General features: G+C 33.5%; 1 protein-coding gene across 2 annotated transcripts in view; it reads left to right on the top strand.

The window, feature by feature from the left end:
* Positions 1-16,364, top strand: part of LOC114328087 (espin) — a 374,616-nt gene that overhangs the window by 264,949 nt on the left and 93,303 nt on the right. The window contains exon 1 of one of the 2 annotated variants that reach the window (XM_050642376.1): positions 2,840-3,128. The exons of the other annotated variant lie outside the window; for it this stretch is intronic. Within the exon in view, the coding sequence (XP_050498333.1) occupies positions 3,058-3,128 (71 nt within the window). The 5' untranslated portion in view covers positions 2,840-3,057. Of the gene's footprint in view, positions 1-2,839; positions 3,129-16,364 lie in introns of those variants that run through there. 2 annotated transcript variants of the gene reach the window in all.

The following is a 16,364-nucleotide window of genomic DNA, read 5'->3' as shown; positions in this document are numbered from 1 at the left end:
GATACTGCATACTTACATACTGAAATGATGGCATCTTCTGAGGTAAAATGTTCCGGAATTAAAATGAGCTTCCGTTTTGATTTCCAGGGCAGGACTATTTCTGGGGGAACATGAGTACAGGTTAGAAAAATTAGAAAAACTCCTTGGAATCTTCGTAATCTTACAGGTAAGTGTGTGGAGTTAGTAGATGCGATTAAACGAAGGAGAGTACAAATTGCTTGCATTCAAGAAACTAGGTGGAAAGTACAAAAGACGAAAGACGAAAAGGACCAAAGAACTATAAGTGAAGGATAAAAAGGGTGGTATGTAGTAAAAAGTAACACTAGAATAATATCAGTGGAATTTGAATTTGATAATGAAGTATTGAATATTGTGTATGTATGCTTCTCAAATAGGGCTCTTTAGGACCAGAATAGTAGAAAAAATGAATAGGAACATAAAAGAAAGTCCTAATATAATTTGGAGGAAGATGGCCAGTATCATTAGAGAAAGAAGTTTGAGAATAAAGCGAATTGGTGGTTGGTGGTGGTCAAACCAAGTACAAGAAAAAATAAAAGAGAAAAGACAAACTTACATATATAAAAAGTGGCAAGAAAATAGGTGGGACACAGATCTTCAAAACTATACAGTCGCCAAAAAGGGAGCGAAAGTAGCAGTAGCAAAAACTAAAGCAGAGGCGTATACAAATATATACGATTATCTTCCATAGTATATAAAAATAGTAGTACCAGCAATGTTCACCAAAATACCTAACGAAGAAATAATTTAAGAGTAATTGCTAGACGGATACGTAAAGAAACCGAAATATCCGATAATCAGTTTGGCTTCATGCAACAACAGATGCAATTTTCATTATAAGCAATTGATGAAAAAATACAGAAATAACGAAGCATGCTCATATGGTATTTATTTATCTTGAGAAAGCATATAATAGAGTTCCTCGAGAGATTCTGTGGTGGGTACTCAATAAGAAAGGAGTCCGCAGTAAATATTTAAAGATTTTGGGAGGAGATATGTATGAGGGAGTAACAACTAGTGTTAGGACAGGTGAGACTGACAAATTTCATGTGAAAGTAGCATTGCACGAATGCTCAGTACTTAGTCCTTATTACTTTCATTAGCGATGGATTACATAACATCGAAACTACAGGGTATAATATTCCCTGGTGCTTAATGTATGCTGATGATGTACATAGTGTTAGAAATAGTGAAAGCGACCAATTCCACTGAAGCTGAAAGGAAAATTCTATAAAACTGCTATAAGACCGGCTATGATGTACGGAACTGAATGTTGGACAGTTAAAAAGAAAGAGGAACAATGAATGTATGTGGCGGAAATGGAAATGTTTAGATGGATGAGAGAAGAATTGCCAATACGAAGAATTGCCGAATTACGGGTTCCTGAAAGGAGTAAGAGAGGAAGATCAAAGGAAACGTAGGGAGGGACGTGGTATTGCAGTCTTGGTCTTGTTCTTGCGTTTTCGCAAGACCAAGACCAAGACCGCCTAATTTGAGCAAGACCAAGACCAAGACTTAGCGTGCAAGATTTGAGCAAGAAAAAGACTAAGCCTCCAAGACTCTTGCGTCTTGCAGTTAGAACTGAGGGTCGTTTTAGGGAGTATATTAGTTCGGGTAACAATACCAAATACCACAAACATACATAGCGAATCAAAATATCTATTAAAATAATACTTGACACATTTGACAAGTACTCAGAGATCATTATTACATTGCAAAAATAAAATATGTTTACATTCTTTCCCAGCAGACGACATCTTCGCTCTGAAATTAATTGTCCAGTAGTCCAGTATTCTTGCGTTGCGACCTTGCGATGCCGACAATAATGTCGTTAAAAATCTGTAGTTGATAAAAAATATACCTATTACATCTTATCGGTATATAGAATAGTAAGACTATTATGTATATTTTTTCTGTTGATTGTGCAATGCCCTCATTCAGTTAGACAAAATTTGATGAAAGAATAGTAAACCTTCTTTTCTTTCCTTCAAAAACTATATCAACTCTAATCTCATTATTACAATGGCATACGATAAATGTAATTAGAATATAAAAATGTTTCCCTTATTCCGCGACGATGAGCTGGCCAAATACCCAAGTAGGTGGAGGCCAATAAACTAAAGAAGGAGAAGAAGAATATACCTAAATATAACCATAATCATAACTATATAATAAAACTATGTAACGCCACGGGTCGTTTGAACTATTTTATACCGCAGAAGACTTTAAATTTGTATTTCTCTATATTATTACGAGTTTTTGAAGCGTGAAATTTTGGAAATCTCATTTTTAAACAAAACTGAACATTATTATGTAATAAAGAAAGTGCAAGTTCCCTATTGGGAAGGCTGACCCCGCATAGGGTCCAAGGCAAAAAAATGGTGATGAGTTTTGTTATTTGCATATGGTTGAAATAAAGATTAATGAACTCAACAACATAATGTATAAACTGTCATTTTTCGTTAATTAATTGAATTACGGCACTTAACTGACAATATGGCTCGTAGTGTCAAAAATAGCATATTATGCACTTATTGAATAAACATTTTATTGTCTTTATCGAAAATTCAATAATTAGAGAACTAAACCTAAAGACAATAATTAATTACGTGCACCAAGTTCCTAAATTTTTCCAATGTACAATATTCGATTATACTTTCTTGTCTGCCTTGCAAGTACCCCCTCCCGTACTCCATGTGCATCTTCTCCAAGAACCGCCGCGGAAGAATCTTTATTGCCGGGTCCTGCGAGCCAAGTACTTCCCTTGTGATACTCGACACGCAAAGAACCACAAAGCACAATAGACTAGACTAGTACCAGTGGTACCGTTCGCTAACCGTACCGCGTCAAGTACCACGGGTAACAACGCGAAGTAGCATGCTTGTAATGACGGTACTAACATGTGCGCGCTGCTTAGATTTCTTTCATTAATTAGAAATCTAATTTAATCGAGAACGAATTTGGAAAGCTCGAGAAAAGTATGACAGTGTTCGAAGTGGATTTTGACTTTTTTGTGTGAAATTATTTATTGGTGATACCATGGCTGCGATTTTCGGAAGAGTACATAGCAACAAGCGAAGACACAAGTCTGGCTGTTCTATACGAATCAGGTAATGACAGTTATAATTAGAACAAAAACATATACAAACCAATCATCTAGATTTTTTACGGTGTAGATGATTTACGAATCGTTTGCAAAAACAAAAAAGCTTATGTTTATAGTAGTACCACTACTAAGATCTAAAAGACTCATTAATATTCATCTCAGCGAGGTACCATTGTTCGAGGTGTGGAATTTCATAAACAAGGGATCTAAGTACCTGCTTTATCAAATAATATATTGTTTATATAATTTCAGACATCAAACAACAGCGCCCTGCTGAGACGAATATTAACCTCTTTCTTAGATTGCTGGTACGACTATACCATTTTGTATAATGCTGCATACACAACACAATACTGCATTCACCTCCCGAATTAATTAAAAAAGAACCTTCAGATCTTATTTTTCAATTTTTATGGATCCTCTTTGCATGCTGTGTCCCATTTATTCTCATTACTTAGCTTCCCTGTGTCCTTTATACGCAATTCAACGTACATATCCCCCTTTATTAGCTCTGCGAGACCAGTAGGGCCATGGTTTGGTCCACTATTTTTCTTCATATATTATAATCATATATCTTCATATGATCAAAACCAATTCCACCATATAATGGTGTGAGGTTTAATTTAGCTTTTAACCTTATTTCTTCCATTCTCTACGATTTCGTGTCGACATCTTTGTGCATGTTCATATGACTTCTCTTCTCTCCCATATCTTTCCGATTATGTACTTCAATTCGTATCTATATTGGTCTTCATCTTGTTTGTTTTTCAATACTTTTGCTTCTCACATCACTTTCAATGTGGATTGTATTTTCAGTTCTTTCCTGATACCTGTGTTCCTTATTCTAACCATTTTGATAGCACCCTTCACTCTTTTTAAAAACTACATCTTCATAGCCTGTATCTTGTTCTCTTTTGCTGTTCCGTTAGTATCCATGATAGGCTGCCAAAAATCAAAACAGGTCTGTAAACTGCTTTGAAAACTTTCATTTTGTATCCCGTGATATTTCTTTTCTGCATGGAATTATGATGGTGATAAATAGCAGTCTGATGTTTGCATGAGAGTTTAATGAAAGGTAACAAATCAATTGAAGTTCTGTCCGACAAAATACATTGGGCTTTTTGGTAGTCTGACATGCCAAATTTTTAACTTGTTCCACAATTAAAACTTCCCCTGTTCCAGTGTTTCCATACATCAAAGTTTGTCCGACTAGACATCGTTAAGCTATTAACAAATTTTCAGCTTGCTGTTAATCAACTTTTTTTGGTACGCGGGATCCAGGTCTATTCGTGTTTATTGTATGATACAGCTGTATCTTTTTCTCTATTCTCCTGTTGATTTCTGCTTCTAAAGATCCTGCTATTTATTACTACTCCTAAATATGTAAAAGAATTTGGAAAGCTCGAGAAAAGTATGACAGTGTTTCAAGTGGATTTTGACTTTTTTGTGTGAAATTATTTATTGGTGGTACCATAGCTCCGATTTTCGGGAGAGTTCATAGCAACAAGCGAAGACACAAGTCTGGCTGTTCCATACGAATCAGGTAATGACAGTTATAATTAGAACAAAAACATATACAAAACAGTTATCCAGATTTTTTACGTGGTAGATGCTTAAAGAATCGTTTGCAAAAACAAAAAAGCCTATGTCTATAGTAGTATGTACTAGCTATCTATAATTAGATTACAGAAGAGACTCATTAATATTCAGCTCAGCTCAGTACTATTTTTCGAGGTGTGGAATTCCATAAACAAGGGATCTACCTGTTTTAGGAAATGATCCCTTGTTTATTTAATTTCACACCTCGAACAATATCACCCTGCTGAGCTGAATATTAATGAGACTCTTAGATAGCTTGTACGAATATACCACTTTGTATAATGCTTATACATACACAGCACAATACTACATTATAGACTTTTCCCTTTAACGTAAAAACCGTGCAGGTTTTGTTTCTTGATTTTGATGAATACTCTTTGCATGTATTCTTTATATGCAATTAAACATTAAACGTACATTTTCCCCCTTCATAAGCTCTGCGAGTCCAGTAGGATAATGATCCACTATCAAAAACTTTTCTACGATATAAGGTACAATCAACTTTTTAACACATTTCTTCTATTCCTTGCGGTTTCGTGTCAACATCTTTGCGGCTGTCCATGTCACTGCTCTTCTCCCCAATATCTTTCCGATTACTTCATCCCATATCTATCGTGGTCTTCTTAAATTAATCCTAATCTCAATCTGCTTGAAAACTTACACTGAAACGTGTTTCAGTGTAAGTTCAGAGACTTACCCTGAAACATGTTCTTCCTTTTTATGCATTATATATAATACAATATTACAACCCTCAGTAAGATCTACAGTCTTAGGGTGTGGTCTAGGTTTATATTGTGTGACCTCTACTTTACTATTTACACGTTTTCTTTTTCAAAACTGACTATGGATTGAACTGGTCGCAAAGGGTCTCTATTGGCTTTTTCAGCAGTATAATAGTCCTGAAAATTAAATATTACTTGATTTATATTTAAAAGACGTCTCCCCACTTTCGCTGTCAATACATAAACAAACTCGTTCCAATCAAAAGTATTACAATGGTATTACTATTACTATGACAATGACAGACCTATTAGGGTAGGTACCATAAATTTACAACCGATTTTGGTAGTATCGTAAAGTAAGGTATCAGTTTCTCTGAATGGTTAAAAAGCTATATAGGATATGAGAGATTCAATAAATATCTACGCTTAAGTTAATCTCTCAGAGCTCACTGATTAGAACCACAAACAAACATTTCCGCGTAAAACGTCCAGTGCACAAGAATTATATCAAAAGAATTTACTTTAAAAATAACTTCTTATTTTCAAAAACAGAAAATTTATAAGGGTGGATTATGTTCTCTCTCTCTCTCTTGTCGTTTCCCCATTACTGAGGATCGTGATTTCTTCCAATATTCCTAACAATTTTTTTCCATTGGTCTCTATCTTCAGCTGCTCTAAGAGCTTCGTAGAATGCGTTTCCCGCTGAATTCTTAATTTGGTCGGACCATCTAGTTCGTACTCGTCCTCTTGATCTTTTTTCCGGAACGTTTCCAGAACCAATTAATCTCTCCAACCTCACCTCTGCAACCACGTGACCGTAGAATTGCAGAATTCGTTGCAGACATATTGTGAATAGCTGTTTTTTAATATCGCGTTGAAGAATAAAAACGTTTGTCCTATGAGCTGTCCAAGATATGCGCAGCATTCTTCTCTAGCACCACATCTCAAAGGCATCAATGTTTTGTCTCTGAACCGTATAGAAATATTAAGAATACAAGGGTATTCACCAGCCTCATCTTGATATTTTGAGAGATAGATCTATCTTTTCAAACTTTAGTTAAGCGACTCATCTCATTTTTGTCATACCAATACGTCTCCGAACTTCTGCTTCATAGTTACCATCGTTAGTTATACAAGACCCGAAATAGCTGTCTTCTTCTTCTTCTTCTTAACTCAGGCGAGACTCGTTAGTCTCTGGCACTTGGTCATAAGACCTTTGTACCAAACCCTGTTTTTCTGCTTAACGAGATAGCTGTTTACTATCTGGTATTCCTGTAACATGTTAGTCAGTTGAATAGTGTAGAATCTGTCGACCACCATTATTTTGTCAGCTTTATTGCTTTATTTTTATTACTTTATCATAATTTTTCAGAAACTAATATGATAATGAAGGCACTATATTGTGAACTTTCTATACCTAAATTATACGTTACGTATTATTGTTACATGTTTAAATCTTTTATTTAATCTGTAATTATACCGTTGCAATTGTTACCTTGCCGGGAAATTCATTGTTAGATTTCTAACAAGACTAGTAATTCGAGTACCTAAATCAAGATTTCTGTCAAAAGACCTCAATCTGATGTTATGTAAATCACCAGACTAAAAAATTTGTAAAATGAAACTCTAAAGTAACAAAATATTTGTTTTTCACAGTAAATAGAATTACAAATAGTATCATCAATATCCATAAACCACCAACAAACTGTGTTTTAAAAATCCAAACATCATCATCATCATCATAAGTGGCTCGACAATCCGTTATGGATCTTGGCCGGCTCACAAAGAAGTCGCCACTCCTGTCGATTTCTGGCAACTTCCCTCCATCTTCTGACCCCTAGAACTTTTAGGTCTTCTTCCACATCATCAATCCATCTTCTTCGTAGTCGTGCTCTACTTCTTGTGCCCTCTGGTTTTCAAAATGTTAATATCTTCGTGTATTCGTGATCTGACATCCTAGCAATGTGTCCAGCCTATCTAAGTCTCTGCACTTTAACTAATTTCACAATGTCGGATCGGTGTATTATTATATATAGTTTAAAGTTGTATCTTCTACGTCATAGCCCATTTTCATTTACGGCCCCAAAAATCTTTCATATTGCTCTCCCAAAAATACTAATGTGTCTTTCATCATTTTGAGATAAGGTTCACGTTTCAGCAACATATATCAAATCCAAACATATTGCGAATAAATAAAATTACTATTACTAATTACTAATAAGTGTATCCATGATTATTCTTCTTTTTCAATTAAATAAGTCTGTAACAATTAATTATTTCAGCTATTAGTACTGCAAGGTGGGAATTTTAGAGTATTATGAACTCTGCATAGATGTTAAATAATAAGGGAGATAAAACACACTCTTGGCGTATTCCATTCGAATATATACCAGGTTATCTTGATACAGTTTGCTAATAAGGCGAGTTAAATGTTTAGTTTTTCTCAAATTTTCTTGCCTGACGCCTGTAAGCCAAATTTCACTACCCAATGGTGTTGTGTAGAAGTATGAGGTGTCCCTGTTCAAGGAGAGTGTGAGGTGGAGGTACATACGGAATGTCTGCGGGCATCTGATAATCTGATCTGCATCGGCGTATAAAGACTTACATTGCTCCCTCCAAACATCTGTAACCTGGTCCAAATCCGTCTGTATATTGCCTTCCTTATCGTTGATAGACCAAGATTTTATCTGACCAATTTGATTTTATCGAAGAGTTCTTTTATCGGAAAAACTGAATAAAAAAGGCATCAATCTTTGCTGAACATCTCTCACACGTTTTTAGTGCACCTGAGCTTAATAACAATAATAACGAAAAACAAGTTCTTCAAAGAACAAAACTTCTTAGACACTCCATGCCCAATGATGCTACCAATCAAATGCTTTACTCCTAATAATGTGAAAGAACAAATTTCTAGATGCAATAACTACAAAGCACCAGGCTTCGACATGATCACCGGGCTAATATTAAAAAAATTACCCATAAAAGCAATTGTCCTACTAACAATGATATATAATAGTATCATAAGATTAACCTACTACCCGATTAATTGGAAGTTCGCACAAATAATTATGATTAGTAAACCAAATAAACCACCAAATATTACTACCTCATATAGACCAATCAGCTTACTTCCAATAATGTCAAAAATCTTAGAAACTTCTGCTCCAAAGAATCTCAGAAGACATCGAAATTTATTCAGTGATCCCAACACACCAGTTTGGTTTCCGCGAAGCTCATTCAACTCTGCAACAATGTCATAGGATTGTTAAAAACATTAATGTATGCCTCGAAGAAAAAAAAATTGCACTGCTGCCTTCCTGGATATACAGGGTGTCCCGAAAAGATTGGTCATAAATTATACCACAGATTCTGGGGTCAAAAATAAGTTGATTGAACCTCACTTACCTATATACAATAGTGCACACAAAAAAAGTTACAGCCCTTTGAAGTTACAAAATGAAAATCGATTTTTTTCATATATCGAAAACTCTCAGAGATTTTTTATTGAAAATGGACATGTGGCATTTTTATGGCAGCATCATCTTAAGAAAAAATTTAAGTAAAATTTGTGCACCCCATAAAAATTTTATGGGGGTTTTGTTCCCTTAAACCCCCCCAAACTTTTGTGTACGTTCCAATTAAATTATTATTGTGGCACCATTAGTTAAACACATTATTTTTAAAACTTTTTTGCCTCTTAGTACTTTTTCGATAAGCCAGTGTTTATCGAGATATTTTGAATATTTGTCGAATCCACCACATATTTGTATATGGTTAAGTACGATTATAGAGACCTGTTAATAATCTGAAAATTTATTAATAATTTACATTTTTAGGTATATTTTGAAAAAGAAGCTACATCTCGATAAAAGGTGACTTATGAAAACAAGACTAAGAGGCAAAAGTTTTAAAAACACTGTGTTTAACTAATGGTACCACAATAATGGCTTAATGGGAACGTACACAAATATTTGGGGGGTTTAAAGGAACAAAACCCCCATACAATTTTTACGTAAATATATTGAAAAAGAAGCCGCATCTCAATAAAAACTGGTTTATCGAAAAAATACTAAGAGGTAAAAAAAGTTTTAAAAACGTTGTGTTTAACTAATGGTACCACAATAATGAATTACTTGGAACGTACACAAAAGTTTGGGGGGTTTAAGTAAACAAAATCCCCTTAAATTTTTATGGGGTGGACAAATTTCACTATAATTTTGTTTTAAGATGTTCCTGCCATAAGAATGATACATGTCCATTTTCAATAAAAGATCTCTAACAGTTTTCGATATATTGAAAAAAATCGATTTTCATTTTGTAACTTCAAAGGGCTGTAACTTTTTTTATGAGCAGATTTGTACTAAGGTAAGTTAGGTTCAATCGAACTATTTTTGACCCCAAAATGTGTGGTATAATTTATGACCAATCTTTTCGGGACACCCTGTATAATAAATCTTTGACGGTATTTGGCATGATGGCCTCCTGTATAAACTTAAGTCATCCTTTCCCACTCCTCACTATCTACTCTTAAAATCATACCTCACAGAACGTCACTTTAAAGTCAGATTCCTTACAGAAACCTCTCATTACGATCCCGTAAAATCCGGTGTCCCTCAAAGTAGTTTCCTGGGTTCCCTTCTGTACGTCATATACACTGCTGATATCCCAACAACAAATACGACCACAGTAGCCATGTTCGCAGATGACACCGCCATAATATCCATCGATGATGACCCTCAAGTAGCGTCAGGAAACCTTCAAATACACATGAATCTACTACAAGACTGGATGAGTAGATGGAAAATCAAAGTTAACCATACTAAGTCCAATCAAATTACATTCACCAACAGGAACATCGTTTGACCGAGAATCATACTGAACAACATATTCCTACCAGGAAGAACAGAAGTCAAATACCTGGGAATGACCAAAAGCTCGTGGAATGCACACATCTTGTAGACCAGGGCGCATCTGTAAAAATATTAGTACATTTGGACGTTGAGAGGTGACTCAAATTTTTTTGCAGAAATTGCTTGAAAATAACTCAATTAATAATATTTGAGTTATCCTCCCTCTCAAAAAGGTCCGGAACATTGTTTAAATAATCAAAATGTCAAAAAATGAAGGAAAAATTCGATTTTTTTCTTCGTTTTTTGATTATAACTTTAAGAGTATTCATTTCCGAGAAAAGTTGTATTGAAATAAAAGTTGTGTAATTAAATTTCCTATAATATAGAGTTGGTTAAAAATTTAAAAAATAGTCACCCTTGTTGCAAAATAGCAATAATTGGGAAAAAACTATACAAAAACAAGTATTCGCATTTTACGTTTTTCAACCATTTATGCTAAACTTAGGACCTTCAAATTTCACCCAGAAAAACTATATGATACATTTAAACAATACTGTAAATTTCATTAAGATCGGTTCAATAGATTTTGCAAAATAAATTGTGCAATCCAGCTTTCGCAAAAATTTTCATTTTTTCAAACTGGTACAGGACTGAAAATAAAGCAGATAGCAAGTTGAAATTCTTTTTTGCTTATAGAAGTGTACTGTACCTTTCACTTTCAATTTGAAAAACTAAAATCGATTAACCACCACGGCGTCAGGAATTTTTTTAAATTAACATTAATTATTGGTGTTGTGCGCAGGACACCGGATAGTTTGCTCTGATTGGGCATTCCAATGACCTTTGATAATTATTGATACATTTTAATTTTTATTACATTTCGATATAAATAAATAAATTTGTTTATTGTAAAATAAAAACACATACTCTATCCTTTGAAATAAAACTTTTTTTAGCAAAAACTTTCTTTGTTCATATATTTTAACTTGAGAATAAATGTTTATTATTTTTAAACATATACAATTTTTTAAACAATATTTCACAAACAATAATAAAATTATTTTGATTTTTGTGGAATTAAAATATTAAAATACAACAAAATATAGAGTAAGAAAATACTATATTAGATGAAGATTGGAAGAAATTTTGGTGGAAATCAACTTCATGTGAATCGAACACCGCTGTCCTGCGCGTAGCACCAATAATTAATGTTTATTTAAAAAAATTCCTGACGCCGTGGTAGTTAATCGATTTTAATTTTGCAAATTGCAAATTAAAGGTACATTACACTTCTATACGCAAAAAAAATTTCAACTTGCTATCTGCTTTATTTTCAGTCCTGTAACATTTTGAAAAGATGAATTGTTTTTGCGAAACCTGGATTGCAAAATGTATTTTGCAAAATCTATTGAACCGATCTTAATGAAATTTACAGTATTGTTTTACTGGATCATAAAGTTTTTATGGGTAAAATATGAAGGTCATAACTGTAGCATAAATGGTTGAAAAACGTAAAATGCGAATACTTGTTTTTGTATGGTTTTTTTCGCAAATATTGCTATTTTGCAACAAGGGTGACTATTTTTTCAACTTTTAACTAATTCTATATTGTAGCAAATTTAAATATGCAACTTTTATGTCAGTACATCTTTTCTGGGAAATGAATACTTTTAAAGTTATAATCAAAAAACGAAGAAAAAAATCGATTTTTTCCTTCATTTTTTGACATTTTAATTATTTAAACAATGTTCCGGACCTTTTTGAGAGGGAGGATAACTCAAATATTATTATTTGATTTATTTTCAAGCAATTTCTGCAAAAAAATTTGAGTCACCTCTCAACGTCCATCTCAAAACAGATGGGCCCTGGACTATTGGCAAAAAAAATCCAAACCAACATGAAAATATGTCAAATGAATTGGCTAATAGGCCGAAAATCGCAGTTATCTACAGATAACAAACTTCTCTTGTATAAGTGCATAAGAATCCAATCCAAAATACTCAGAATGATTTTCAACGCCCCGTGGTATGTTAGTAACAAAACACTGCATGACGACTCTGGTATACCGTTCGTTGAAGACGAAATCAGCAGACTAACAAGAAATTATTTAGAACATCTGCCAGCCCACCCCAACGAGGAAGCAAGACAACTACATCTCCAACCAGAAGTCAGACGAAGATTGAAAAGACATTGGCCAACAGATTTTATTCTTTAATTTTAATTTTCATTTCCATTTTACTTTCAAATGATAATCAAACATCAATTAAATTTGTTAGTGTTAGTATTGGGAGTGTTATCAGTGGATAACTTCTCCTCTCATGTATTACGCAAAAGATGGAAAACATAATACCTACATTATGAAGTAAAAAGAGATGAGACTAGTAGAGGTGGAAATTATCGATATAACCGTATAAATTATGTATAAATGTATGTACATTACATAGTTTCCCACCATTAGACGTATCGGAGGAGCATGACACCTGTCACAGTGACAGGAGAATTTTATAAAAAATACTCCTGTCACAGACATCTAAAGCTGAGAAATGGTTGGAAAATCTTATGTCATAAACATCTATGTAATTTAATGTTAATTTATATGTTTATACCGATAATTTCCACCTCTAGCAGTTTCATCTCTTTTTATTCTAAAATGTATTATGTTTTCCATCTTTTGCGTTATTTTGCCTGTTATTAGCGCGCTCATCATTATACAGGGTGTAACAAAAATACAGGTCATAAATTAATTCACATATTCTGGGACCAAAAATAGTTCGGTTGCACCTAACTTACCTTAGTACAAATGTGCACATAAAAAAAGTTACAAATTTTTGAAGTTACAAAATGAAAATCGATTTTTTCCAATATATCGAAAACTATTGGAGATCTTTTATTGAAAATAGACATGTGGCATTCTTATAGTAGTAGTATCTTAAGAAAAAATTATAGTAAAATTTGGACAACCCATAAAAATTTTATGGGGGTTTTGTTCCTTTAAACCCCCCAAACTTTTGTGTACGTTCCAATTTAATTATTATTGTAGTACCATTAGTTAAACACAATCTTTTAAAAACGTTTTTGCCTCTCAGTACTTTTTCGAAAAGTCAGTTTTTATCGAGATATTTTGAGTATTTGTCAAATCCACCACATATTTGTATATGGCTAAGTACGATTATGGAGACTTGGTAATAATATGAAAATTTATTTATGATTTACATTTTTAGGTATATTTTGAACCATATTAAAAAAGAAGTAATATCTCGATTAAAAGTGCCTTCTCGAAAAAATACAAAGAGGCAAAAAAGTTTTAAAAACACTGTGTTTAACTAATGGTACCGCAGTTAAAGTTAAATTGGAACATACACAAACATTTGGGGGGTTTAAAGAAACAAAACCCCCATAAAATTTTTATGTAAACATATTAAAAAAGAAGCCGCAACTCGATAAAAACTGCCTTATCGAAAAAATACTAAGAGGCAAAAAAGTTTTATAAATATTGACTTTAACTAATGGTACCACAATAATAATTTAATTGGAACGTACACAAAAGTTTGGGGGGGTTTGAGGGAACAAAACCCCCATAAAATTTTTATGGGGTGCACAAATTTCACTATAATTCTTTTTTAAGATGTTCCTGCCATAAGAATGCCGCATGTCCATTTTCAATAAAAAATCTCTAATAGTTTTCGATATATTCGAAAAAATCGATTTTCATTTTGTAACTTCAAAGAGCTGTAACTTTTTTTATGTGCATATTTGTACTAAGGTAAATTAGGTTTATTCGAACTATTTTTGGTCTCAGAATATGTGATTTCATTTATGACCTGTATTTTCGTTACACCCTGTATATTTTTGTTCTTGTCTAGTCTACAAGTAGCCTGAATAGCTTTAAATCTTTAAGTACCTAATAATTATGGTGCTGTAAGGATCAAATCTGCTGCCTGCGCAATCGTTCCCATAGCTTAAATACCAATTTACTGAGACCTGGTTATAGCAGATACCATTGGCGCAATCGTCATCTGCTCGTAGTTTCTTTTCAAAATTTGATATACATAGCTGAATTTCTGGTTAGCTGACTAGGGCGTATGGTACGCGTTAGTTAAATTAGTCGTTAACCATAATTACCTGGTCTATTGTTATACTTAATTTGATAATAACGTGTTCAATTTGATAAATTAACACCTCATCATTTAACTCAGACAAAATTGTGATCCAATTACTCTCTTAATATGACTTTCATTGTTTCTCTGATTTTTTTACATTAATCTTACAATGTTATAACAATTATTTACACAAAAAAAAAACACGAAAAAAGAATAGACGAAACTAATTTAAAACCCATGACTAACCTCTACACGGTTATTTAACCAAAATAAACGAGAGCACTTTATAGAAAAAAACAAGTGAAAGTGTCATCATAGAGTGCCGGTTAGGGGATCTTCAATCCTTTAATTTTTATGATAATTCGTTATTGTTACAGTTGCATTAATTATCGTTAGAAAGTTTACATAAACAATTTACATATTTTGTCGGATATTTGTTTAAAATTTATAGTATTTTTCAGCAACGCTTTCGTAAACTTGTTTTGCTAAAAAGCGAAAACATTTTTAACGCTGGACGTCTCATTAATAAATTATTCTAGTTTAGATAACAAACATTTCTTCATTATGTTAATAAAACATAGTAGGTACGCTAGTCAATAGGGAAAAATATGAGAGAATCTTATACAGAAGGTCTTAAAAGGTACTTGGGGGATACCTGGGCTGATAATTCCTTGAAGACGTACTTGCTTTGATTTTTTAACAATCGCAAAAAGTAGATCATAAAAATTGCTTTCATTTCAGAGATTCCAAATTAGAGTACAAAAACAATGACCGAGATAATTGTAAAAAACCCTTATTTTTGTAGAAATTTATAAAAATATTAATAACTTTGTTTTTTGTTGTACAAGAACAAAACTGTATAGTTGCCAAACAGTCATCATTATCATCAATGGTGCTACAACCCTATGAAAGAGCCTTGACCTTCCCAAGCCTTCTATTACGCCAGTCAGTCCTATCCATTGCCAACCATTGCCACTTTGCTGCTCCTATTTTTCTCCCATCCTCATCTACACCATCCTTCCATCTGAGTTTTGGCCTACCTTTATTTCTACTTTCCACAGGTTGTGACATAAGGATTCTTCTAGGAGGGTTGTTATGCTGTGATCTTGCTAGATGCCCTGCCCATCTTAGTCTTCCTATTCTTATAAGAGATACTACGTCTTTACCACCAAATTTTTGTTTATATCTGTGGTATACCTCGTAGTTGTACCTTCTCCTCCAAACACCATTTTCACAGATTCTACCAAATATTTCTCTCAGGATCCTTCATTTAAATATAAGCAGAAGGTTTTCATCTGCCTTGGAGATGGTCCATGTCTCCGATCCATATGTCAGCACTGGTTGTATAAGGGTTTTTTTTATATGGTTATTTTTGTTTTTTGGCTTAATTTTCTTCTTCTCATATGTTTAGTCAGTGCAGAATAGCATTTGTTTGCTAGGATTATCCTTCGCTTGATTTCTTCCGTCATGCCGTTCTCCTTGGTGATCAGGGAGCCTAAGTATGTGAATTTGTCCACCACTTCGAAGGTAGAGTTATCAACCGCGAATTGGTGACCGATGTTTCTGGCTCTATTGTTGGGTGTTGATGCCAAACCGTCACTCTAGAGATATTTTGTAAATCGCAATAAATTCAAAATTTTGATAAATAATAACTTTGATATTTTTGATGTCACATTGTTCAACTGTCACACGCACATAAGTAGACGTTCAATGAAATGCTGACGAAAAACAAACTTAAAAAAGCAGTACCTACCTTCTATGGCCAATATCAAGAAACAATCCGAGATATTGCAGCTGACAGTTCTCCCCTCCACTTTCCGTTAGGTATTTTACGAGTAAAATCACTTTAACGGGTTATAACTTTTTACTCTCCCTAGATGCTCTTTTACTCTGTTATTACTCTTTTATTCTAGATACTTCTAGAAGTTGGAGCATAAATTTGATCTTAATGTTTCAGCTCTTAATGTTA

This window comes from Diabrotica virgifera, chromosome 2, assembly GCF_917563875.1.
Source record: "Diabrotica virgifera virgifera chromosome 2, PGI_DIABVI_V3a".
NCBI lineage: Eukaryota > Metazoa > Arthropoda > Insecta > Coleoptera > Chrysomelidae > Diabrotica > Diabrotica virgifera.
Note: the sequence above shows the minus strand (reverse complement) of the source record. Positions and strands in the feature narration are given on the sequence as shown.